Source organism: Hyla sarda, chromosome 5, assembly GCF_029499605.1.
Source record: "Hyla sarda isolate aHylSar1 chromosome 5, aHylSar1.hap1, whole genome shotgun sequence".
In the NCBI taxonomy this organism is placed as follows: domain Eukaryota; kingdom Metazoa; phylum Chordata; class Amphibia; order Anura; family Hylidae; genus Hyla; species Hyla sarda.
Genome location: NC_079193.1, coordinates 234,772,489 through 234,798,594, shown reverse-complemented (window position 1 = coordinate 234,798,594; position 26,106 = coordinate 234,772,489). Strand labels below are relative to the sequence as shown.

At 43.7% G+C, this 26,106-nt stretch overlaps 1 protein-coding gene across 4 annotated transcripts in view; it reads left to right on the top strand.

Annotated features, from left to right (window-relative positions):
- RIPOR2 (RHO family interacting cell polarization regulator 2) overlaps positions 1 to 26,106 on the top strand; it is a 195,522-nt gene that overhangs the window by 161,114 nt on the left and 8,302 nt on the right. For 3 of the 4 annotated variants that reach the window (XM_056521321.1, XM_056521324.1, XM_056521322.1), the window contains 5 exons: positions 3,365 to 3,500; positions 7,250 to 7,411; positions 9,338 to 9,493; positions 20,090 to 20,280; positions 21,564 to 21,647. In XM_056521321.1, coding sequence (XP_056377296.1) covers positions 3,365 to 3,500; positions 7,250 to 7,411; positions 9,338 to 9,493; positions 20,090 to 20,280; positions 21,564 to 21,647 — 729 coding nt within the window. The remainder of the gene's footprint in view (positions 1 to 3,364; positions 3,501 to 7,249; positions 7,412 to 9,337; positions 9,494 to 20,089; positions 20,281 to 21,563; positions 21,648 to 26,106) is intronic. The other variant, XM_056521323.1, reaches the window with a different exon arrangement.

Below are 26,106 nucleotides of genomic sequence, written 5' to 3'. Positions count from 1 at the left end.
AGGGGACGCACGCCGGAGGCCTGCAGCAGCGCGGACCCGACCCAGGTAATTATGCCACCGGGGATGGGGGGAGGCAACAGGGGGAGGCAACGGGGCAGCGGCGCCGGCAATGGGTGCCGCTGCCCCTTCTCTCCCCCTAGCTGTCGGCGCCGCTTCTCTCCCCCTGGCTATCGGCGCCGGCACCGATAGTCAGGGGGACAGAACGGGCAGCAGCGCCGATAGCCAGGGGAAGAGAAGGGCCGGCAGCAGGGCTCTAGACCCCAGGAAAGGCAGGGGGAGAGAAGCGGGCAGCAACGGCCTCTCTCCCGCTGCCTTTCCTGGGGGTATATCGGGGTATACACGCGCACACACGCACCCTCATTTTACCATGGATATTTGGGTAAAAAACTTTTTTTACCCAAATATCCTTGGTAAAATGAGGGTGTGTGTTATAGGCCGGTGTGTGGTATACCCTGATAAATACGGTGTTTAAAAAAAAAAGACAAACACCACAAGAGGACAAAAGTTTATGCAGTAATATGAGGAAGTATTATTTTACTGAGAGAGTCGTGGATGCCTGGAATTGCCCTCCAGTAGAAGTGGTAGCTGCAAATTTAGGCATGCATGGGATAGACATAGGGCTATTCCTCATATAAGATCGGGCCACAGACTATTCATAGTATTCAAAATATAGGTCAATGGTTCTTTTCGGCCAACACTTTCTATGTAACTGGATAACATATTTAAGGTTCAGCATATCCAGTTACATTTTGTTGAGAGCGTCATGTAAAGTAAAAATGGAAAATAGGATTGACATTTTAGCTGTTGTATAGATGTAGTAAGATGGCAGTCACTGAAAAAAAACATAATTTAGTAGTACAAAATTACAAACCAAAAGCATAAGAAGGGAGGTGGAAAATGGAAGGCAAACAATACAAGAGTGAAAGAAGATGAACTTAAAGAAGCACTCCCTTTTTTGCCCATATCATGCAGTGGCCTATCTTGGTTTACTGCTGATCTAGGCCTGGATCCACTGACAGCTACTACCCCTACAGACACCACCACCAGACCTTGTAGGATAGGATGCGATATTACTAGTACATAGCAGTAGATGGCACTACCATGTATAGTCTATAGGATGTGACATTATTGGTGCATAAAGCAGTAGATAGCACTGCCAGGTATAGTCTATAGCATTGTATAGCATCTTAACCAGTGTGCCTCCAGTTGTTGCTGGGCTTCAGCTGCCATCCCCTGATAAAATGCCGCCTTCCAGTACTTATCAGCTGCTGTATAAAACAAAGAATTTTTTTAATAGAAGTGATTTAAAAATCTGTTTAACTTTCTTGCACTAGTTGATTTGAAAACATTTTTTTCCACTGGAGTTCCCCTTTTAACTTCCCCTTTTAATGTCATTTTAGCTATTTAGCTATTTTTTAATTCTATGTTCCTGCTCTTAAGCCATTTGCATATTCCAATAATCCCCCTGGTTTAGCAGCCTGTTTGGAGTACCAGCACTAAGGAATTGTATCAAATATAGTTGAATGCACTCTTTGAAGCAAAGGCAATTAATTGTATATCAGAGTGGTAAACGTTAGTGATAAATTAATAATGTCTAACCCCTTTGTAATTGCCAATACGTGGTCACTAAGCAGCTATATTTTGAAGCATCCATGTTTTCTATGGCGGTTTTTAGAATAAAATAGCATTCCCAAGAGGAACTTGTGCTCCCTGCCCTCAACCACTAGAGGTACCTGAGGGTTTGGAGCAGCAGAACCTCATCTCTTGACAATCACTGTTAGGAAAGCATAAAACATTTTTTTGTCTCCCCTCACAAATCATGTTATACAAGAGGAAATAGAAAGCCATCCCTAAGTCCTATTGAACTTCATCACAGATGTCGGAGGGGGAGAAGGATCGGGTATGTTGGATAGGAATTTGGAAGCAACGAACGAACCGCTATCTTATGGCCAGCTTAATTTTGTAAAGGTTACTTTATCATCAAAGCAAACTAAATCCTGCAATGTATATGGTGGTTTTTCCGGGTCACCTGTGGCCAGTATTGTGCGGCTTTCCTCTTTTAAAGCCAGCACATATGTTTCAATTAAAACTTCTTACCGTATTGAAAAAACATATTAAAAATCCCCCAAAAAATTATAAAAAGTAAAAAAGACTCTGGAGAAACACATTCAAAACTTTAGAAATGCAAAGGTCCTTACTCATAGACAATGGCATGGGCCTGTTTAGATAATTTCCTTTGTAGTTTTGAGACCTTATGCTCTCTATGTCACAATGGGACATGTCTGCCATATTTTGAGCATCAATGTTCATGAATTGGTTGCCAGAGCTAATAAAAAATAATGGGTATTTCCACTGGCAAATCAGCAAGAGTGAGAAAAGCAGTTTGACAGTCCATACGTGGACTTGTATGGGTGCCATTAGTGACTGTCACCTTACAATATCACAAATATGCATGGCTTTATAGTGTTATTTCAGATAATAGGCTTCTCTATGAGGTTTCTAAACTAATGGTGATAGTTAAAAGAATGTCCCAAATATGACCCATGGCTACAAGCTAGAACAGAGAACCACTGTCTTTCAGTCTGGTAGACTACAAGCATTTGTGCGTTGTGGAAAGGTTCTTTCAAAGGGCACCATGTATTACCTAATGTTCTTTGTATTGCTTAGGGCCCTATTACATGGGCTGATGCACACTCTAAAAGAGCATGTCATCATTCTTCACCCCCACATCCCGTATTACACAGGAAGATGTGCGGCCAACAAGCAAGGTTTTTTGTTTACAGGATGGAACAAAGTGAATGAGTGCTAACTCGTTAGCTAATTGCTGGTCTTATTACACAAGGCAATATAAGCCAATACACCTGTATACTAGGGCCCTTAAAGGGGTACTCCGCTGCTCAGTGTTTGGAACAAACTGTTCCAAGCACTGGAGCCGGCTCCGGGAGCTCGTGACATCATAGTCTCGCCCCCTCATGATGTCACACATCTGTCACGCCCCCTCCCATAGACTTGCATTGAGGGGGCGGGGCGTGACATCATGGAGGTTGGCGGGGCTATGACGTCACAAGCTCCCGGCGCCGGCTCCAGCATTCGGAACAATTTGTTCTAAACGCGGAGCAGCGGAGTACCCCTTTAAAACAAAAGCATTTCATATAGGTGTTTCCAGCAGCAGAACGACTAAATTAGTCTAATTGAAGGTCTTGATGAATGGCAAAGGTTTATTTATAGTGATATGGCTCACTACACATGTGGAAATATTATTCATGTGACGCAGTGTGATCAATATTCCCAAGCTGGAAGAAATGTGTAAATTGGATAAAGATTTTCTAAAATATTTTATAACAAGCTTTTTATATTTTTATAGCAAATTATTACTTCGAGTCAAGTGCTGTTTGTCCTGAGAGACCTAAAGAAGAAATTGAGTCGACAAAGTCAAGTAATCCAGCAGTTGTCACATATCAGTAAAGAGAACATGGGCAACACTAATTCAGTTTTAGAAGGTGAGGAAATACTCAGAAAGCCTTTTTGTAAACTATATTTAAAGGCTATGGACACTTTAACAAGGGAAAAAAAGAATGTTTGCATTATAATAGTGGTTACTTTGAATTAAAGTGATCACCATAAATTAAAGCTGCATTTATATACTGCAGCACAGGTTAGAGGAAAATAAAGTAGAGGATCTTGTGTGACCTTGTTCTTACCTGTTTTAGCTGATGTAGCATGCATAGATTATGATAATGATAAGTATATTGCAAGGAATTTAAAGCAATTCATACAAAAAGGAACACAGAGGTTATCTTCCTTCTTGTTCATTTATTCCATCATATTCATATACATACAGGTTACAATTTTTTTATCCAATATTTTTGTATTGTTTAAAATCAGGAGATGCATGACTTTTTTGGGCGTACCCCTTAATCATGCTGCATTGTAATCACTTGGACCCTCAAAATAAACATAACATATCATTAGGTTTTTTTTAAACATAATGTGAAAAGGTGTGAAAACTTTCCCAATGCATTGTAAAAAAAAAAGCCATACTTTTACTAATACACACTTTTTATTCCAATAGACGTTATTTTAGGAAAATGCCACAAAAACTGCATCAAAGGTGTTTTTTGTGGTGGGTTTTTTTTTCAGGCAAAATTTGTGTCTGTTTGCAGCATAAAGCTCATGAGATGTCTCCTTTTCCTGATGCTGACCCTAGCAGATTTTATTAGTGTGTATGTTCCCCCCAAAGATTCTGCTGCCTTTGTGTTTGATCACGCAATGCTTCCTCTGCCGATTCTGCCATAGATTTTCACCCTTCTCTCTGTACATAGGCTGTGTCATCTGCCCCCAGCAGATTCTTTTTTGTCATCTATAGACTCCTCCTCCTCCCTGTTATATCAATGAAACTGCAAGAAATGAGGGGGAAAGCAGGTGAAGTTAGCCCAGGGCCAACAGCAGTCGGGAGAAAGATGCTGTAAGAGCAGATCAACAGCAACAGCACAACCAGCTATGTACAGGAGTTGCATTGATTCTGCGGAAGCAAAATAGTGCACATTTTTTTATTACTATTTAGAAAGTTGCATAATTTTTGCATTTACTAAGCAAACAAACAATAAAAAAGTAAAGTGCAAAGGTGTCCATAGCCTTTAAAGGTAAAAAAAAAAAAAAAAATAGTGCCTAACTACCATGTTGAAAAACATAGATTCTTCTAAAAAAAAAAATGTTTCACCAAAAAAGTCTGTGTTTATAGTACACTTCCAGTTTTCCTATGCACACTATATTATCCAATTCTGTTCCAGCTTAAAGGAAAACTGTAGTGGTATATAATGTATCCCCTATCCGAAGGAAAGGGGATAAGTTCTATACTACTACAATTTTCCTTTAACATTCCCTTTTTATATATGCTTTCGCAAGTAGTTGAAGTAGAACCAATTCTTGTGGTCACATGTAAAACAAAACAAAAAATGGTGAGCTGTCTTAATGTAAAATAGACAATTGAATGTCAAACTGGTGTTTACATCAGAAATTCTGAACCTAGCCTGGGGCTTTTTTATAGACCCTATCATGGGACAAGCACTCTGCAGTTCACATGGGCGCTAGCTTCAGATTTGATTAACAAACTTGTTTCTGTTCTTATAATCTCACTTAAAGAGTACCTCTCATCAAAGAAATGTTTTATATTTTATAGCTTAATCTATATAGATCAACTTTGCAATTGGATTTTATAAAAAAAAATAAAAAATTTCCTTTCATGTCTAATTTTGTTTTGAAACTCTGGCCACTAGGGATCTCACTAGGAGTCCCTGTTTCAGTGATTTCAGACTTATGCCGGCCTGGTTGTTGAGTCCAAAATCACAGACTCAGCACAGCTCACCACCTATCAATCAGACAGGCGGGAGCGAGCGCTGTGTGCGTATCCCTACAGGGCACGGCAGCTTATTCCTCAGACGTTCCTCCTCTCTGTATGGCACGTGTAAAGCCAAACAGAGAGGAGGAGACACAGAAGCTGCCGTCCCTCCCCTGTACTCCCAAGAGGGAGCGCTGCATACAGGAAGAAGGACGCAAGCGAGCTCCGGCCAGGCATCACATGACATTGCGCCTGCCGGGCCCCGCCCACTTCCTACGCTCGTATACAGCACCATACTGAGCTACCGAGGATGGAATAAAAAAGGTATTTATAGGGGATATTGAATTTAAAAAAAAAAGGTCAGGGATAGAGTTAGTCAGGGACAGATGGGGAGGGGATTAGGGAAAGTGTAGTTGATGATAGGTACTCTTTAACATTGTATAGTTTCTAAGCAAAAAATGTTGTGCAAAATGATACATTATAAGGGTTGGTAAGCACAAGTGAGGACATGTTGACTAGGCTGTAGCTATTAGGAATAGTGCACCTAATATATTGTTTACCGTTCAATCCGTATCCCCCTAATGAGGCAGCTAGGAATATGAATCTCCCTTATGAGAACTCTTCATTCTTCAAATTTCTCATAAAGCTCATTTGCCATAGTATATGTGTTGTCATGTTTTGGCCCTTTTTTTATTTCTCATTAGATTTTCGTTGCTTGTAGATCAGATTATGCTATTATTGCTGTCATGAAAATCATCTCACCATGCATTAATTATAATAGCAGTTGATGCTCCTATGATGTTCGGTCCATGTTGTAGTCAAGTCTTGCAGAGAAATTGTCTGCCTTCAGAGAGCATACAGTAAGCAGATGGAGCCTGAAGTCAGGATGGTGCATCCAGGGGTGCAGCTTCACAGTCCCTTGTGCAACAGCAAAGTCTGCAGCACTTTCTCCCCCTGTGTGTGTGCAACTTCAGAGTCATCTGTGACCTATCTATAACTTAGCTGCATTACTGGATCTTTTTACGGGAATCTGTTGTGGCTGTACTCTGTTGTCCAGCATAGTCATGACTATAGAGCACGCTCATATAACTAGTAGGACCAGCAAGCTCTGCAACTCATAAAAAGGGCATATAGGAAAAGAAATGCAAGAGATGATGTAAGTGACCAGTGTTCTGAACTCAGGGTCCCTGTCACTATTGTTTGTTGACTGCAACAGGGTGTAATAATGTGTGCAGGTAAGTTTATGTCTTAGTCACAGTGTAGAGCAGGTATAATACATTTCTATTACCTGCTCAGGAGACTTCTGGCTGTGGGCTCCTCCCAAATAAGTGCCTGATAACTTGGTGATGACATGAAACCTGTAACTCTGTTGCCTGACACAATGGGGCCTGCCTCCCCAGACTCCTACCCCTATCTCTTCATTCCTCCCCCATCTCCTGCCCTCCAGAAACCCAGGGTATCCTCCTCACACAGAGAGTAGAGCTCAGAAAAAGTCAGAAGTTCTTGCCACACTGTGTCAGGGAGCAGCAGTCAGCCTTAGTGTGGTTATGGAGCCTGTGAGCCACCCTGGCTTAGGGCCCTGATGGCAATTGCCACCTCTGTGACCCCTATAGCCACACCACTGGGTGCAGCTTCTGCCAAAAGCTGCTGAGTGATATCTGATCTTGTTTTACAGACAATGGTTCTGGTTCTGATTATGACCCTCATGTGCCAGTTAGTTGTCAGCAGTTAGTTGTTTGCTGACCATACCTCCCTTCCCTGTGCACTCTGTCAGAAAAGTACAGACAGGGGAGCGGGTGAGATTAGGGCTGCACTTCCCTGTACCTTCGCCATTACAATTGAATTATTCTGAAAACTTCAATAACGTTGAGCTTTACAATAAATCTAATAGGCATCTTTTTTGTGTCTTAGTTATCTCTGGATTTCATGACATGCCATCACTTCTATCCTTCTGGACTAAATGCTCCACCCCTTTTCACATGTACCACATAAGTGCTGAAAAATTGGTAAAACAGCTGCATGAATCCTTTAGCCAAATGGTGAATTCTGAAAGCCCAGGACTTTCTCATACAGGTATTAGAGTATTTATGGTGATCATTTCTATAAATCTGTGTTTCTTCCTCAGAAATCAACATAAAGCAGACAGAGAAGAGGCAATGCAAATGTCGAGCTCAAATAAAATATATTTATCTGTCAACTATCATTCTAAGTCTATATAAGTTACAAGTAAAGAAACTACTAGTTATTTTACTCCTAGATTCTTTATCAGAGGGAACAGATACAGTTACCCATTGTGACCAAATAATGTTCCTGTCTTTTAAAGAGTGTTCTGACCATAGTAGGTGACAAGATATTATATCAATATGTTGTCACATGGAAAGTGTTGAGGGACTGGCCACTGGTAACCCCACCAATTGGCATAATGAAGAATACATTTCTCACCACAAAGGTCATCGAAGCACTGTGAGTACTGCAATTCACCTCCATTCATGTGAATGGGCTGTTAAGGTAAAACACTAAAAGGCATTTGCACCTTTGTTCCTGTGACTAGTGGTGGTCCCAAAAGTAAGAACTCCACTGATCAGCAAGTGACATATCCCAGCAATATGCTGTACCTTGCTATGCCAGAATACCTCTATAAAACATTTGTATGCAGAGATATGTTACTTGTATCTGAAACATTTTCTCATATCTAAAGACCCCTCAGCTGGATGGAGTCTGTTACAAAAGTCAAAACAAGCGAAAATAAATTACAAAAAAGACAGCGCTCATCCATTATGTTTCAAACAAATAACAAAGTCTGGACTCACTTGATGTACATGGGGAGCCACCCAGTGACAATTAAATGGTGCCCTGCGACACCTAAAGCCAGACAAGCAATGATAGGGATAAAGGGAGGAACATATGGCCTTTTTCTACATCCTCTTCTCAAAGATTCACTAAAAATAGTAGAGTGCGCAGTGTGGAACCCCAAATCTTGTATAGACTCAATATGGGCAGATAATGCAGGAAGAGAAAGGTAAAAAAACTAAACATTTGCGCTCAGGATGGGAACGAAATAGCATGTAGACCAAAGGTAAAATAAGATTAACCAACTCACTCCATGGGGGAACTCAGATCCGTGGTTTTGAAGAATCTTCCTGTAGCAATCACAAAGCTCCTGGACATGTCCGTGGTCGGGAGTGACCGATTTATTTCATAAAAACATGTGTAAACGGCAACGCGTTTCGGGGGGATGTACACAAGTACCCCCCCTTCCTCAGGCTAGTACATACAGTACCAAAAATAACTATTTATACTCGCATATCTCTGCAGCACTCCCAGGAGTCGCACGTCCGAGCCCCTCCTCTACATGCCTGCATTTGTAAAGACTTCCTGTCCGGTGGAATGCACAAACGCCGGCATGGTAGAGGAGGGGCTCGGATATGCGACTCCTGGAAGTGCTGCAGAGATATGTGAGTATAAATAGTTCTTTTTGGTACTGTATGTACTAACCTGAGGAAGGGGGGTACTTGTGTACATCCCCCCCCCCCCCGTAACGCATTGCTGTTTACACATATTATTATTAAATAAATCTGTCACTCCCGACCATGGACGTGTCCAGGAGCTGTGTGATGGCTATAGGAAGATTCTTCAAGACCACAGATCTGAGCTCTCTGTGAATGGTGGACGAGGAGGGGGGTTTCAGTATATTATGCTCTGGCCTACCCTGTGGAGTGAGTTGGTTAATCTTATTTTACCTTTGGTCTACATGCTATTTGGTCCCCATCCTGAGCGCAAGTGTTTTGTTTTTTACCTTTCTCTTCCTGCAAAAGTCAAAACAAGAGTTTCAGCCAGTGAGTCAGGATACTTTATTACCCATAACTTGATGCATCTATTGAAGGATGCTATTTGTGTTCTAAGGTTGTGTACATAATGTCCTGCTTTTCATGGTTATATATCTGTGTTGTTATAATGTGTTCTATGTATTAATCACTAATGGTAGCCTTTATTTTCCAGTTTACAGAACGCTGGTTGCTCACATTCTCGACAAAGCAGAAAACATGTCATTTAACTTGTCTGCAGAAACAATCACAGTTTTTCAGTATTATGATTTTTTCAGTAGCCATAATATTACAGACCTTAAAAGCTATTTGCTACATCTTACTAAGGAAGGTACAGTATTTATTTATTTTGATTTTATTTAACCTACGGTATTTTTATTTTAATATATAATATGATATAATATTATGGAGGTTGCCTGCTATCTTAAATCCCCATTTATTAGAAGGGTCCCCTAAAAATAAACCGATCAAAAGATATCCTGCTCCTTTGTCCCCCAGCAAGCAGCTGTGTGGCAACTATTGTTCAATTCTCCTGAAATGAAGCTTCTTGTGTGCCCATTAATGCCGATGAACTGTTTAATCGAAAATATTTAAGTGGTTATCAAGGAAGAGAGAGACAAAAGCAAGCCCTCAGGTTATGTGTGATATTAGAGTGTGCACAATGGTTCCTTCTGTAGCAGATATTTAGATAACCGGTGTTCTCATTCTTCAGTAGAATATAATGTTCTGCATGTTTAAAGAAGCACTCTGTGAACTTTTTTTGCTTATATAGTGCAACATAGGCTATTATTAGAGAATAAAGTAGAGGCTCTTGTGTATGCTCTGTGCTTACCTATTTTAGATGATGTAGCAAGCATTAGTTAGGCTCTATTTTGGTATGCCATTCCTTTACCAAATAAAGTGGGTTGAGTCAATTCACACTGTGCAGTTATCATGCGTTTTTCTCATTTAAAGTGCACTTTTAGAGACACATTGCCATGAGGAGAAAGTGATTTGACCTATAATCACAATCGAACTGTTTTTTTTTACTGGAATTTTTATTAAGGAATTTTTACATGGATACAAATCCAGATAAGAGAGAACATGCAAATAACATCACAAATGGCCGAAACCCAATAACAGTTGACATGGTATTAAGGAAAAAAAACAAAAAATAAAAATAAAACAGCAGATGAGAGGGCCAAGGCAGGCAAATTAAGCCACAGAAATCCCAACAAAGGCCCCCAGTACCCTGATGGTATCATAACAAATCAGTATCATTAACCATTAAAAGGCTTAAACAGGCATAAGTCTATGTGCCTTCCAGTATAGACAGTCAGGCCCTAAGGGCCACAAACACAGGGAGAGGACGTGTAGAGGGAAAACACACAGTGGGGACACAAAGACAAACATACAACTACAACAAGAGGCAAAGGGAGGAGGAGGGAGAAAGAAGGAAAAGGGTAAAGAAAGAGAAGGTGGGATTGAGAAATCAAGGCGGTTGTCTATCAGAGAAACAATCCCAAGGTTCCCAGACGGTGAGGAATAGGGGATCGAATTATCTAAAGAGGCCGTGAGTGATTCTAAAGAACGGATCTCACGTATTTGGGCTAACAGGTCAGACTCAGAGGGGGTAGGGTCCTCTTCCAGCATTTGGCAATAAGGGTTTTAGCGGCTAAGGCAATATGCATGAAGAGTGGGATGAGAGAGATGAAGGAGGTAAATAAGGGGGTCTAAAGGGACCAACACACACAGAGCCTCAAATATCAATCTCTGTACCGTGTTCCAGTAATCAGCTAGGAGAGGACAGGACCAAAAAATATGGAACACAGAACCCAGCCCCATCCCCACAATGCCAGCATTGGGGAGGAATGTCAGGGTTCAGTCTATTCAACAGTTCCGGAGTGTGATACCAGCCCATAATTAGTTTATACTGGGTTTCCTTATAGGCAGTGCAAATCGATGCCTTAGAGGCTCTTTCCCAGATAACCCGCCACTGAGGTAGGGTGATGGTAGTGTTGAGAACACCCTCCCATCGACCCATATAACAATGGGATGGTGGGTCGCCCTTAGGGAGCCACGGCACAACCTTTCAAATCCAGTGGGCATAGAGAGCACAGTGGAGCCAGTCATTGAGGACAAAAAAATGCAGCAACTGTAAATAGTGTAAGTGCTCAGAAGAGGGGAGATCCCAACAAGAGAGGGTCCACTACGTCAGCCCAGCAGAAAAGGCCTTGAGATCCCCATTCACGCACCATAGCAGAAGACCGGCCAGAAGGAAACTCAGGGTGATAAAGCAAATACCGCAGAGGAGAGGAAGGAGAAAACATTGTAAATGTTATGGAGCAGTACCCCCAAACATATCTAGAGAATGACATGGGGCCTAGAAGAGGCGATATAGAGATAGTTGACGCCGGTGGGGACCAGAGAAGTGTATTAGGGTGGATAGGAGCCAACCAAAGCTTCTCCAGCTCCATCCAGCGGCTGTATGCATGGTAGGAGGACCATGCCGCTAAATGGTGTAAGTGAGCTGCCCATTAGTATTTCGTCACATCTGGGACCGCCATACCCACCATCATCGTGCTAGCCATCATAACCGACATTAGAAGTCTGTGCCTCTTCCCATCCCAAATGAAACGAAAAATAGCCGATTGGAAAGAGCGTGGTACGCGAGTCGGCAAAGTCTCGAAAAAATAGAGCAGTTTCGGAAGAATCGTCATTTTGACCGCCACTATACGCCCGAAAAAAGAGATATACTGCGAGCGCCATTTCTCCAGGAGAGCACGAAGATCCCAAAAGAGGGGGAGATAATTAGTAGAGTAAAGGGAGGAGTAGCGAGAAGTAATATGAACCCCCAAATATTTAACCCCTTAAGGACCGGGCGTTTTTGCTCTTTCGTTTTTTCCTCCTTACCTTTAAAAAATCATAACTCTTTAAATTTTGCACCTAAAAATCTGTATTATGGCTTTTTTTTTGCGCCACCAATTCTACTTTTTTAATGATATCAGTCATTTTACCCAAAAATCTACGGTGAAACGGGAAAAAAATCATTGTGCGACAAAATTGAAAAAATACAGCCATTTTGTAATTTTGGGGGCTTCCTTTTCTACGTAGTACATTTTTCGGTAAAAATGACACCTTATCTTCTCTAGGTCCATACGGTTAAAATGATACCCTACTTGTATAGGTTTGATTTTGTATTGCTACAGAAAAAAATCATAACTACATGCAGGAAAATTTATACGTTTAAAATTGTCATCTTCTGACCCTTATAACTTTTTTAATTTTTCCGTGTTCAGGGCGCTATGAGGGTTCATTTTTGCGCCGTGATCTGAAGTTTTTGTCGGTACCATTTTTGCATTGATCTGACTCTTTGATCGCTTTTTATTCATCTTTTCATGATATAAAAAGTGACCCAAAATTTGCTATTTTGGTCTTTGGAATTTTTTTGCGCGTACGCCATTGACCGTGCGGTTTAATTAGCGGTATATTTTTTTAATTCCGCACGCGGCGATACCACATATGTTTATTTTTGTTTTTATTTACACTGTTTGTTTTTTTTTAATTATTGGAAATGCCGGGTGATTCAAACTTTTATTAGGGGAAGGGATAATTCAAAGGGTTAATGATTTTTTTACACTTTTCTTTTGCAATATTATAGCCCCCATAGGGGGCTATAACATTGCATTTACTGATCTTTAACACTGTTCAATGCATCTCCATAGAGATGCAATGATCAGTGTTTTTGGCGATTGATTGCTCAAGCCTGGGTCTCAGGCTTGAAGCATTCATTCGGCGATCGGACTGCAGGAAGGAAGGTAAGAGACCTTCCTCCTGTAGTACAGCTGTTCGGGATGCCGCGATTATACCGCGGCGATCCCGAACAGCTCCCTGAGCTAGCCGGGCACTTTTACTTTCACTTTTAGCCGGGTGGCTCAGCTTTGAGCGCGCGGCTAAAGGGTTAATAGCGCGCTGCACCGCGATCAGTGCCGCGCGCTATTAGCGGCGGGTCCCGGCTTCACTATGACGTCGGGCCCGCCGTCATATGATGCAGGGTCACCGTGGGACCCCGTGTTATATCATGGGAGCAGGACCAAGGGCGTACTCATACGTCCTTGGTCCTTAAGGGGTTAATAGCAGAGGGAGACCACTTAAAAGAGTAGTTGAAGCGCAGGAGAGTGGAGAGAGACATAGGGAGATTCAGAGGAAGTGCTTTCGATTTAGAGAGATTAACATTGTAGCCAGAAACCACACCATAGGCATGAAGAGCTTTATAAAGATTAGGGAGAGAAAGTAAAGGACGGGAGAGCGTCAGCAAATAAACAGATCTTAAATTCCCTATCATGTAAGGGGATGCCAGTGATATCTGGGTCCCTCCTAATCATGGCAGCCAGAGGCTCAATGCACAAGGCAAAAATCAGGGGTGACAGCGGACAACCCTGACGGGTCCCATTAGATATAGGAAAGATTGGAGAAGGAGCGTGAAGAAGTTTTAGGCAGTAGGAGAGGAGTAAAGACCCCGCAGAGCAGTTAGAAAATTTCCCGTGATACCACATTTCTGGAGGGTAGCAAAAGCCTTTTCGGCACCCAAGCTAAGAATTAACGCCTCCTGGTGTTGTCATCAAGCTGGCGACAGGGGATGAACCCAACCTGATCCTTATGGATAAGAGATGGGAGAAAGGAGCAAAGGTCTGTAACCAGAGAAATCGTGAGGATCCTTGCCAGGTTTGGGTATCAAAGTGATTATTGAGTGCAAAAATGACTGCGGGATCTCCTCCCTCCCCTACTTCCCCCATGAAAGAGTTAAAAAGTGGAATAAGTCTAGGTATAAGACTAGAGGAGTAAGTCTTAAAATACAGATACATAAAGCCATCCAGGCCAGGGGAATGACCAGCAGGAAGGGATTTAAGAACCTCCAGGAGTTCCTCCCCAGTGATAGGTGCATTGAGTACCTCACGATCTAACCCTGACAGTGTAGGTAGGCCGCATCGTGAGAGATAAGAGTCAAGACCAGCTGCTTGTTCCACAGGATCAGACGGGGAGTTGGGAGGGAAGAGAGTAAAGATTAGTGTAGTAATCCACAAAGAGGCAAGAAATATCAGGTGGGTGATAGTCTCCCTCTGCCTTAAAGTACTCTTCTGGTGTTCTTCACTGAGCTACCGCTCGGTCACGTAGGCGTCTGGCCAACATGGTAGGGCTTTGTTGCCTTTCTCATAAAAGCTTGGCAAACAGCAGCTGTCGCTCAACTCTATGGAGAGCCAAGTCGCCCAACTGAGCCCGAGCAGCCACCAAGCACCTCAGGACCGATATAGAGGGGATAAGACAGCCAGAGAGCCTCCAGGCGAGTAACCTCTGCTCAGAGTTCCCGGGAGCGAGCCAGAGCATCACGCTTAAGTCGCGTACCCAGAGCAATACAATGCCCGCGCACTACAGACTTATGAGCCTCCCAGAGGACAGCCTGCGAGGAGACAGAACCCTCATTAGTTGCAAAGTAATCAGAAACTTCTGTATCGACTCCCGGGAAGATAACGATTTAAGGAGGGAATCATTTAGTCGCCACTGGCATCGCCAGAGAGTAGAAGGAGAGGGAGAGAAAGAGAGGAGAATGGGGCAGTGGTCAGACCAGGAAATAGGTTCAAGAGAAGCAGTGGAGAGCATGCGTACCATGGGGAGATTGCCAAAGAAATAATCAATGCGTGTATGCAATTTATGGGGGTGTGATTAAAAGCTTAAAGAGCGCTACGTCAGGTGATTTATTTGCCATAAATCGTATAATGAAGAGGCCCGTACAATCCGTCAGAAAATGGTAGCTAAGCGCAATTGGGGAGGGGTAGGAGGGGCAGCAGAGAGAGAGTGGCGGTCTAGATATGGAGAAAAGATAAGACAAAGTCACCCCCAAGCTACCAGGCAGAGGAAGGGTATTTATGAAGCCTAGCTAGGACTCTACGCAAAAATGGGATTTGAGAATATTACAAAGCAGCAGCTGGACCCCACCCAGGACCCCCCCCCCCTCTATCACCACATAATGCCCCTGGGGATCAAGAAAGGAGGAAGAGACCTGCAAGGCGCATGACCGAGAGACTAGGATATCAACCTCTGCCGTTTTCCTATCAGAGACAGCAGAGTAGGCCTGTGGAAAGAGGTGCTGGAGAAATTGAAAGGATCCAGAACAGTCAAAGTGTGTCTCCTGAAGGAAAACCATATCAGCCCGCAGCTCAACCAACTCCTGTTGTAACAAACACCTCTTAGAGGGGGATTTCAGCCCTTTAACGTTCAGGGAGACACACTTGACCATGGTGGATGATGAGAGAGAATACCGCTAATTAAAGGGGTACTCCAGAGGAAATGCTACTACAGAGGAAATGCTTTTCTTTTTGGATTTCTCTGATGTCATGACCACAGTGCTCTCTGCTGACCTCTGTTGTCCATTTTAGGATTTTCTCCTGCTCTGGACAGTTCCAAAAATGGACAGTAGAGGTCAGCAGAGAGCACTGTGGTCATGACATCAGAGAAATTCAAAAAGTAAAGCATTTTCTCTGTAGTATACAGCCCATAAAAAGTACTGGAAAGATTAAGATGTTTTAATGGAAGTAATTTACAAATCTGTTTAACTTTCTGGCACCAGTTCATAAAAAAAAAAAAAAAGTTTTTCATGGGAGTACCCCTTTAAGAGCCATACTCACAAGAAATCCCAAGAGAGCCAGTGCGAATTGAGGAGAGGGTGACTGGAGAACTCGGACCTCTGAGAAGAAGAGCAAGGAGGAACGACCTAAAGAAATAAAAGAACAAAAAAGGAAGGGAGACACAAGGGCGAACAGACAGACCGACAGGACAACAGAAGAAAAACAGAATACAACACATTTCAATAAGGTGAACCATTGACCAATTAGTCAATGTTGAGACCAAGACCACCAGAGTGAACCAGAAGCCAGAGTATGAACAGTCCATTGCTACAGCCTCGAGGGGGAGATATGGAAGTACACCAACAGAGAGCAACCACTAAAAAGGCAGGCACCCTACCCCGAGGCCACAGCAAAAGACCACAGGTAAGCTAGAGAAAATAAACCATTGGTGACCAAAAAATGCAATACTACAACATCAACAGAGAGATGCAAAAACTAAAGTTCTGCAGCATGGAAAGGTGGTCCCTTGTCATGCAGGGAGAAATCAGGAACCAAGAAATGTCCCGGGCCAGGAGCATCAGGACAGAGACAAAAAGCCCCCAGCGACATCTCAGAGGGGGACTCGAGGGGAAGCTCCAGAGTCCCGAGGGAGAGATTTCTTCTGGGATCCAGGCCGGCGGAGCCGAACAGGTCGCCACACAGGAGGCAGAGGAGGAGGAGACATCAGATCCCAATCCACCATCTGAGGTATCGGCAGTTCCAAGGTGGAGCAAAAGGTGGGAAGATCAGAGAAGGAATGTCAAACAGCAGAGCGTCCATTTCTACGGGCGTGTAGAGCAAACGAAAAGTTCCACCTATAAGGCACGTGGTGAGAGCAGAGGACTGCCAGGAGGGATTAAAGCATCCGATGTTTCCTGAGCGTCAGTCAGGACAAATCCTGGAATAATTGAATAGGAGCCTCATCAAAAGTAAAGTTCCTCAGGGATCGAGCCTTTGTCATGATGGCCTCCTTAACTTGAAAATCGTGCACACAGCAGACAACATCTGGAGGAATGCCCATATTAGATTTAGGGCAGAGGGCCCTATGAGCTCTGTCCAATTTGATCTTGTGGGAAGGGGGCTTCCCAAGGATGAGGTTAAAGATGGCTTCCAGAGTAACGAAAAGATCCTCCTCATGGGTAGCTTCCTACAGTCCCCGCACTCTTATATTGTTACACCTCCCCCTATTATCCAGATCTTCTATGTGAGCATGGAGATCACAAAGAAAGTCAGTTTGAGGGGCAATTATAGAGTGAAGCTGAGCAATGTATGCCCTAGTGGTATCATGAGCGTCCTCCAGGCCCTCTACCCAGTCAGAAACATGCTGTAAATCCTGACGCAAGGCGGAAATTTCCGCCCGACAGGCATCTTTAACTTCAGCAATGAGAGAGCGGAAGTCCTCCTTAGTTGGAATTTGAGAGAGGAGCTGGCCTAGGTCAGGAAAAGCTGAGGAGGGTACAGAGAGGCCCGAGCAGGGCAGATCTGAATCGGAGACTGCATGCTAGGAGTTTGAGGCAGGAACTGACACTGCATGTGCCACAGGCCCAGGAAGGGGATGAGGAGTCCCCTGAGGAGACTGGCAAGGTGCTCCAAAAGACATCACGCTGGTCAAGTGAGTTCTCTGCTGTTTTGGAGGGCTGTGAGGTGGACAACAGGCAGCGAGGGGGTCCAGGGGGGCTGAGAGATGGAGTGTAGGTGGGTCTGCAGCATACCCCTCCAGGATGACCTGCACAGTTGAGCTGCGCCTGAGCCCCCTGGCAGAGGGGACAGGTGAGGGAAGGGCTTAGTAGCCTGGAACAGCTGTAGGCAGCAAGGCGCTGGCGTGAGGAGGCGAGCTATGCACCAGGGAGGCCCAAGATGGGCGGTGCAGCACACCGGCTATGTGAGGAGGGGGAAATCTCCACATGTGGGGGCAGCTGAGCAGCACTGAGGGAAGCAGCAGACCCCGCTGGGCGGCTATACCAAGCACTCACCGCCAGGTTCTGGTTTGCAGGAGCTGAGGAGGACGCTGAGGCGTCTGCAGGAGACTGGAGCTCCGGAGTCTGTGCACCAAGGCAGCGCAGGGATGGCCGGGCCAAGTCACGGGGCACCAGCAGAGCAGTAGAGGCAGGCAGCAGGAGAGGAGGATTCCGGGGTTGGGAGGAGGATCCCGGGGTCTCCGGCGCTGGCAGGCGGTAAGCAGGAGAGTCTGTCGCCTGAGGTAAGTTCCGGCCTCCAGAGCGGGAGCGCAGGACCTGCGCGGTACCCGTAATAGCGGGAAGGTGAGGCGGTGCAGAGGTCAGAGGGGCCTGCAGATAGCGTAGGATGCTTCCAGGCAGGCTAGAGTGCAACTGGTCAGTGGAGTAAGAAGTTTAAGCCCTTCGGGAGGTCCTCCCCATGGGAGTAGCGGGGTCACCAGAGGTTTAAAAGCTGAATTTGCGGCCACTGGAGCAGGAGAGATCCTAATGTGTGGCCATCTTAGTCTGCATCAAGCCACGCCCCCCCCCCCCCCCCCCCCCCCCCCCACAATCGAGCTGTTTTATGAAGATTTGAAGTCTTCAGGCTGTGATCACACATTGGAATTATACTGCATTATTTTCAAATTTTTACTGCATTTGGTCTGTTTCTGATGTGATTTTTCCAAATTGTGCTAAAAATTTTATGGTTTTACCGTAATTTGCACAATTGCAGTAAAATGTAACAATGTTGCAACAATGTTTGGAAAATAAAAAAAAATACCAAAGCACAGGAAAAAAACTTAATGTGTGAACACAGCCACAGGAAAGTTTTAACTACGTTATATCCTGATCCTATAGACATAGCAGATGGAGCCAGGAGGGAAAGGATCTGAGAGCTAGTAGGAGGAGATCTGATAGGTGATGATGTCATCCTGTTAAGTACCAGAAGATTTGGAGAGTCAGATTTGCATAGATGCAGCTGCACTGAAATAAAACAAATTCAGACTACTTTCACACTTCCGTTGTGTCCCACCCTTAAACGGCAGTTAGGCTTAGTGCTGGGCGGTATACCGGTTCATACCGAACACCAAATTTTTTTTCCTGTACGATATGAATTTTTCCCATACCGCAATTCCAGTTGAATGAATGAATTGAATGAATTATCAGCCCAGCACTGCGCTGTCCCCCACATCGGGGAACTAATCATATGTCACCCGCAAGCGCTGCTCTCCTTGTCCTCCTGTGAGTTGTGGGCCGCCAGAGCTGAAACTCTGTACTGTACTATTACATATTCCTTTTGCCCGGGCTGCAAAAATAAACAAAATAAACAAACAAAACTTTAACTTACCTTCCTAGTTTCCCCCCGTTGCTCCGGTAACGGCCTCATGCTGGGGATGGGAACGTTACAGAGCCGTCAGCCTATGACCGGCCGCAGCGATGTCCCGCCTCGGCTGTTGATTGGCTGAGCGCACTGTCATGTAAGAAGCCGGCCGGCTCCTTACATGACAGTGTGCTCAGCCTATCACAGCTCTGTGATGTTCCCATCCCCAGCGTGAGGCCGTTATTGGAGCAACGGGGGAACGTAGGAAGGTGAGTTAAAGTTTATTTTGTTGATTTTTACAGCCCGGGCACAGAAATATGTAGTACAGTACAGATTTCCAGCGCCGGCGGCCCACAACTCACAGGAAGACAAGGAGTGCGGTGCTTGCGGGTAACATGAGTAGTTCCCTGATGTGGGGGACAGCGCAGTACTGGGCTGATAAACCGGGGGGGGGGGGGGGGGTTAGAGAAGCAGCGCCCACGGGTCACATGATGCGGGGGAATACCGTGGAACCGCCATAACTTACAAAAATACCGTGATACACATTTTTGGTCATACCCCCCAGCTCTAGTTAGGCTCTTCTCTTTTCTTCCAGCCTTTAGGAGCCGTTATCGGGATGGGGCACAACTGGCAATAACGGGTCCCGATGGATCCCATTTACTATAATGGGGTCCGTCGGGTGGCATTATTTTGTAGCGGAAGAAAAAGACGGCGCAAGCAGTATTTTTTCTCACGCTATTCCCCCCAGCTCCTTTGACGTCCATAACACTGCCGTGTCCTAACGGCATTGTGAAAGAAGCCTAAGCTGTATTACACGTGATGGTAAGTGTGCATGTTATGGACAAAAAAACTAGAGCACTTCTCTGAAGGAAAGTTAGAAAGTTATATTAGTTGTAACAGTAAAAAAAAAAAAAAAAAAAGAGAGATCACATGCCATACTAGAAGGCTATGCTTTGCCAAGAATTAGTACAATATTGCTCTGTTATTATTAGTAACTATTGCCTTCTTTATTATTCTATGTTTTCCAGCTTTAGCTGAACCTGTGATGCAAACCACTGTGGATACAGGTAAAATGAGGGATCTGGAAACATGTACTCTGCCTCAGTCCCAGGAAATCCTTACTTCACGAAATCTGCTGCTTTCTGAAAAAGATGACATCTGTCAAGCACTGGACTCACTCTCCTCTGCTGCATCCATATCAAAGGAGTTCAGAGAAAAGGTGGGCTATGGTTTTTAAAAATGGCCAGAATCTGAGGGAAAGGATTTGGGGCAAATTGCTTAGGTCATTTTACTGCAATAAATTAACTAGGTTATTCTGCTTAAAAAAACACTTACCCCCTTTATATAGTGTGGATTTTAACTTTTTTTTTTCCTCTCCCTCACTGTGCAAATTTTTTTAGACATTTTTAGAGGCAACCCCAGGATTAGATCCATAAAATGTCTTTACATTTGCCCAATTCCAGTTCAATCTATACCTTTTTCAGTAACTAGCCCAACTGCTTGGCATTGGGTCTGGTTATGGACATCATTTATTTTATTTTTTTTGAGAGAGATGCAATGAAAGTCAAGTCTCATGCCCGATCAGTGCACAAAAACGGTGCGCTGTGACCTCCCGCGATCGTCTGTACGGAGCTCCGGCTCTCCTTCAGAGTGGCGCGTCACAACCCCCGCTCATGGCGGCCCCCGTAACGCGCCACTCTGTTGGAGAGCCGGGGCTCCAAACAGATGATCGCGGGGGGCCACAGTGCACGGACACCCCACAATCTAAAATGTATCCCCTATCCTGCGGATGGGGATAAATTTTTCTGTACTGATCAGGCATGAGACTTCTTCTTTAAGACATTCTGAGGTAATAGAGATAGATCACTTGACCAGAGTGGAGAACCGGTACTGAGAGCATCTCTTACTCTGGAGGACCTTCCCTGTCCTGCATTACATACATACTCTATTGACTTACATGGGCACTGTGTAATGCTTAGTTTACCCTTTAGTGGCACCACTGGGATATTGAACACTTTCTATTTTCCTAAAGAGTACAGCTGATCGCTCAGGGTCCCAGCAGAAGGATACATTGTGGTCTGATTATTGTTAAAGGGGGGCTGTTTTTTAACATTATCCCCAGGCTGCAGCAATGTCCCGCCTTGGCAGGTGATAGGCTGAGCTGCGATGCAATGTATTGAGGCCCAGCACCAGGAAGACTTGTGCTGAGGCTCAATACGTCACACTGCCACTGCCTATCGCCAGCCGAGGGAGAAGACTGCACCGGAGGACGGGAGCAGCAATACCGGGGCACCGAGAGAGTGGCGGCAGGTTAGTATAAGTTTTTGTTTAATATGTCAGCATCCTGGAGATAATGTTTAAAAAAAATGTTCTACAGAGGGGTACCCCTTCTAACAAGCAGGGATTGTCCAAAGTGGACAACCCAAATTTTGAGGCAAAAAAAAAAATGAAGATAATAATAATAACCATAATAATAGCTATAATGTCTGTGTACTACTTCAGGCCCTTACTTACTATTGTGAGGCAGTGACTAAGCCTAATGTTGACCTCCAGAAAGCTGCATGCCTGGCTCTAAGATGCCTTCAGGTGAGTGTTTGTGATGATAACAAGCCTCTTATGACCAATCATGCCAAATGTTTTACTTTCCCCTAGAGCAGTAAGACAGACTGACCGGTTTTGTATTTACTGTAGTTCTGTCTTTGAGCTATGCTGCGTACTATTAATGCTGTAAATTGCCAGGTGCTAATAGAACCACGCCATGTCTTTAAAGCTGAATATGCATTTTTTATCAGTAGTAGCTATAGTTATTTGACTAAATCATAAGTTATTAGTGGATATCTTTTCTAGGTTATTTTGTACCCGGTATATGAGTTTCATCTTTACTATGAAACATAACCTTTGTATTGTATATGATAATATATTGCTTATATATAGTTAAATATTTAATTACTAAGTTCTAGATAGACCACATCTGGAATAACTGTACTAATTTCTGGAGACCTTACCTACAAAGATATATTCAAAAATAGAAGAGGTCCAAAAATGGGCTACAAAAATAGTAGAAGGTCTTAAAGAAGTACTGTAGTGTTTTTTTTTTTATGATCCCATTGTGCCCGGGCTGCATAAAGGAAAAAAAAAAAAATAATAATCTTTAACTCCATCACTCCCCCGTTGCATCTATATAGTTCTTCTTTCCTCTGGTCCCTGTGTTCTTCCTGCTTCCGTGTGCACGGAACATCACACTAAGATCAGCATATTGCCGGCCGTAGTGATGTCCTGCCTCGATCGGTGATAGGCTGAGCGCAGTGTCAGTCACAGGCCCAGGCAGCAGGGAGAATGCGGGGCCCAGGCTCGTTACAGCACTCAGCTTATCACTGGCCAAGGCGGGACATTGCTGTGGCCGGCAATAAGCTGATCGCAGTGTGATGTTCCGTGCATACGGAAGCAGTAAGAACACCGGGACTGGAGGACAGAAAAGCTATATCGGTGCAACAGAGGAGCGACGGAAGGTGAGTTAAAGTATGTTTTTTTTTACTTTCTGAAGCCCGGGCACAAAGGTATCATAAATAAAAAAACGCTAAGCTCCTCCTTTAAGCATAAAACTTCAGGAAAGACTTAAATAGCTAAATCTTTATAGTCTGGAATAAATAAAGGAAAGGAGGGACACAATTCGATTTCAAAAACTGGAAACCTGTAAGCCAATACCCATGGAAAACTACAAGCCATAGCAATGCCAGTCATTTCCCTCTAACTAGGAAAATAGATCCCCATTAGATTGCAAGCAACTGTAAATAAGAAGCTTTTAACACCATTTATGAATGCTATGCAGCTGAAATGTAATAAATGTGCATGTCCCAGAGCCCAGTGTCTGCCCCTGTCAGTTCTATGTGCCTGGCTTTGTTCCTTTTGTCATATTTTTGGCCTTTTCTCAGGTAATTTGTTTTACCTCAGGCAGTTCCCATGTATACTGTTAAACATAACATTGACACCGATACAGAGGGAAAAACCTGGTTTGCTGGTAATACCGCCACCGAGCTCACTTTCTGCAAAAAGGTGGCCTAATGGTCGTGGGAAAGTGAAGTCTTTAAGCCTCTGGGATATCTGTATGGGTTGGACATGAATTCTTTACATTACCAAAAACTGAAAACGCGCTGCATATTTATGATTGATTCTGTAGCAACTGGACAGAATTGTGCAGATAAATCAAGACTGAAGTATTCTAGTAGAATATTTTAAATACTACACAATTCATTTCATGTTTTTGTAACTTTTCATTTAATATTGATGATTTTTTATTGCCTCTGTGATGGAACTGTCACATCATGGTGACAGGTAAATATGAAGCTTCGGTATCTTGAGATTTTAAGGTTATGAAATAGTTTGAGCATAGTGCCTCTAAGTACCTAAAAATATATTTAAATTTTTTTTCTGTTAGACATATTGAATTATTTTTTGGAATGTGACAAAAACTTTAAAAGTTAAAGGGGTACTCCGGTGGAAAACTTTTTTTTTTTTTTATCAACTGGTGCCAGAAAGTTAAACAGATTTGTAAATTACTTCTATTTAAAAATCTTTACCCTTCCAGTACTTTTTAGCAGCTGTATGCTACAGAGGAAATTATTTTCTTTTTGAATTTATTTTTTGTCTTGTCCACAGTGCTCTCTGCTGACACCTGATGCCTGTATCAGGAACTGTCCAGAGCAGGAGAAACTCTCCATAGCAAACCTATGCTACTCTGGACAGTTCCTGATATGGGCATCAGGTGTCAGCAGAAAGCACTGTGGAGAAGACAAAAAAGAAATTCAAAAAGCAAAGAATTTCCTCTGCAGCATACAGCAGCTTAAAGGGGTTGTGCGCTGCCCTGCCTTTCGGAGCTCCGCTTGCAGCGTCCGGAAGTTCATTATACTCCGAACGCTGTGTGCGGGCTTCCGTGTTCGCGGCCGCCCCCTCGTGACGTCACGCCCGCCCCCTCAACGAAAGTCTATGGGAAGGGGGCGCGACCGCTGTTACGCCCCCTTCCCATAGACTTTGGTTGAGGGGGCGGGCGTGACGTCACGAGGGGGCGGCCGCGAACACAGAAGCCCGCACACAGCGTTCGGAGTAATGAACTTCTGGACGCTGCGAGCGGAGCTCCAAAAGGCAGGGCAGCGCACAACCCCTTTAAAACTACTGGAATGATTAAGATTTTTTAATAGAAGTCATTTACAAATCTGTTTAACTCTCTGGCACCAGTTGATTTAAAAAAAAATGTTTTCCCCCGGAGCATGCCTTTTTAATAACTTGATCAGCTTAGATTTACCTTTACCATATGGTAGGTGTTCACACTGGTGTGGTGGCCATTGTTTCTGTGGGGTGGTGTGGCCCAGAGCCAGGGGCTTGGTCAGGCAGCAGTGGGTCTTTTTGACCACTGGGTCATTTCCCCTGTGGGCTTGGTGTCGCGGTGATGGTGGTCGCTTTCCAGTGCTACACCAGTTTTAGTCTAGGGACCCACTCTTATAGGTGGCCTTGACGTGGCGAATGGGTGTACAGTAACAACCTGTTCGTTTTTGAAATTATGCTGAGAAGCAGATAGACCATAGTATCAGTTGTGCATGTGCAGCCATTAGAGTATGTTTCTCTATTTTTGAAAAATCTGATCCGTACTCTCTTATTTCTGCTGAAAATATGCAGCTTATATGCTGCAGATTTGACCAAGGTTTTGGATGCAGGTTGGCCACATTCAGTGGAGCATGTTTCCACATCAAAGAAGTGATATGCCACACTTTTTCTGTGACGCACAACAGCAGTAAGTGGAATCCCAATGGTTTTCATGTGAATCCTAATGCCAAATTCCCCTGAAAAAAGGCCTGGACATTTGTAGGGTTCAGGTCCTTACTAGCTTACCAGAAAATCCTTTGGTGGGATCAAGTTGTGACACAATAATGGGATATAATCGGATGCCCCAAAATATTTTCTTTCTTATAGGTTGATTCATACAGTATGTAACCCATGTCACCATTGATGCTATATTTTGTGTGTGTGCAGTGATAGCAGCAATGTTTGCAGTATTGTTAAAAATAGATGCCCATGTTCTATATGAATGAAGGATATGTTTGTATCTGGCTGGCCCATGTTTATGTAACATCACCATGATATTGTGAAATTGGTTTCTTGGCTGTAATTTCTGACAGTTTGGTAGTTTGCTGTCTACGTGGTTGGCACTACCCAAAACACATTAATAGGTCCTATTGTGTAATGGGTTTTAAACTCTAAAAAATAACTAAATGTTCCTGCCAGATTCAAGTACATGAGTCTGTTAGAGGTTCATTAGCTGCACCGATCTGTCTTTTGTCTGCCACTCACTAGGTGGCACGGGCAAGTGTCTACAAGTCTATTTGAAGTTTAATTCCATGAATTTTCTCCTAGTGCCCTGACCTTGTATTTCCCATCGCTTACATTTTACCTACTGATCTTGGCAGGATAAAAGGGCTACAGATCCAAAGCTAATGTAAATTATGGAACACATAACTGTACAGTGGTCCCTCAAGTTACAATATTAATTGGTTCTGGGACGACCATTGTATGTTGAAACCATTGTATGTTGAGACCATAACTCTATGGAAACCTGGTAATTGGTTCTAAAGGCAACAAAATGTCATCCAAAAATAGGAAAAAGTGAGGATTAAAGAAAAATAAGTAGATAACTAATATAGATAAAGCAAATCCTTACATATAAAAGTAAGAAAGATCTGCTGGGAGCTGTAAATCACTGTCTATGTCAGTGTTTCCCAAGCAGGGAGCCTCCAGCTGTTGCAAAACTACAACTCCCAGCATGCCCGGACAGCCAAAGGCATTATAGAAACTTTAATATGGCACTCCAGTGTGCCATTTATCTGTAATTATCAGTTTATTGGTATGCAAATTAGGTTGTTAGTTACACTCAGAGTGTTCCTTTACCCCTTGGTTCACAAATATGGCCGCTTGCCCGTAGTTGGAGGGAACCAACTCCAACAGGAAATAGCCAGTTCACAAAGAGAGAGCCTCAGCGTTATGGTAATCTCACAAC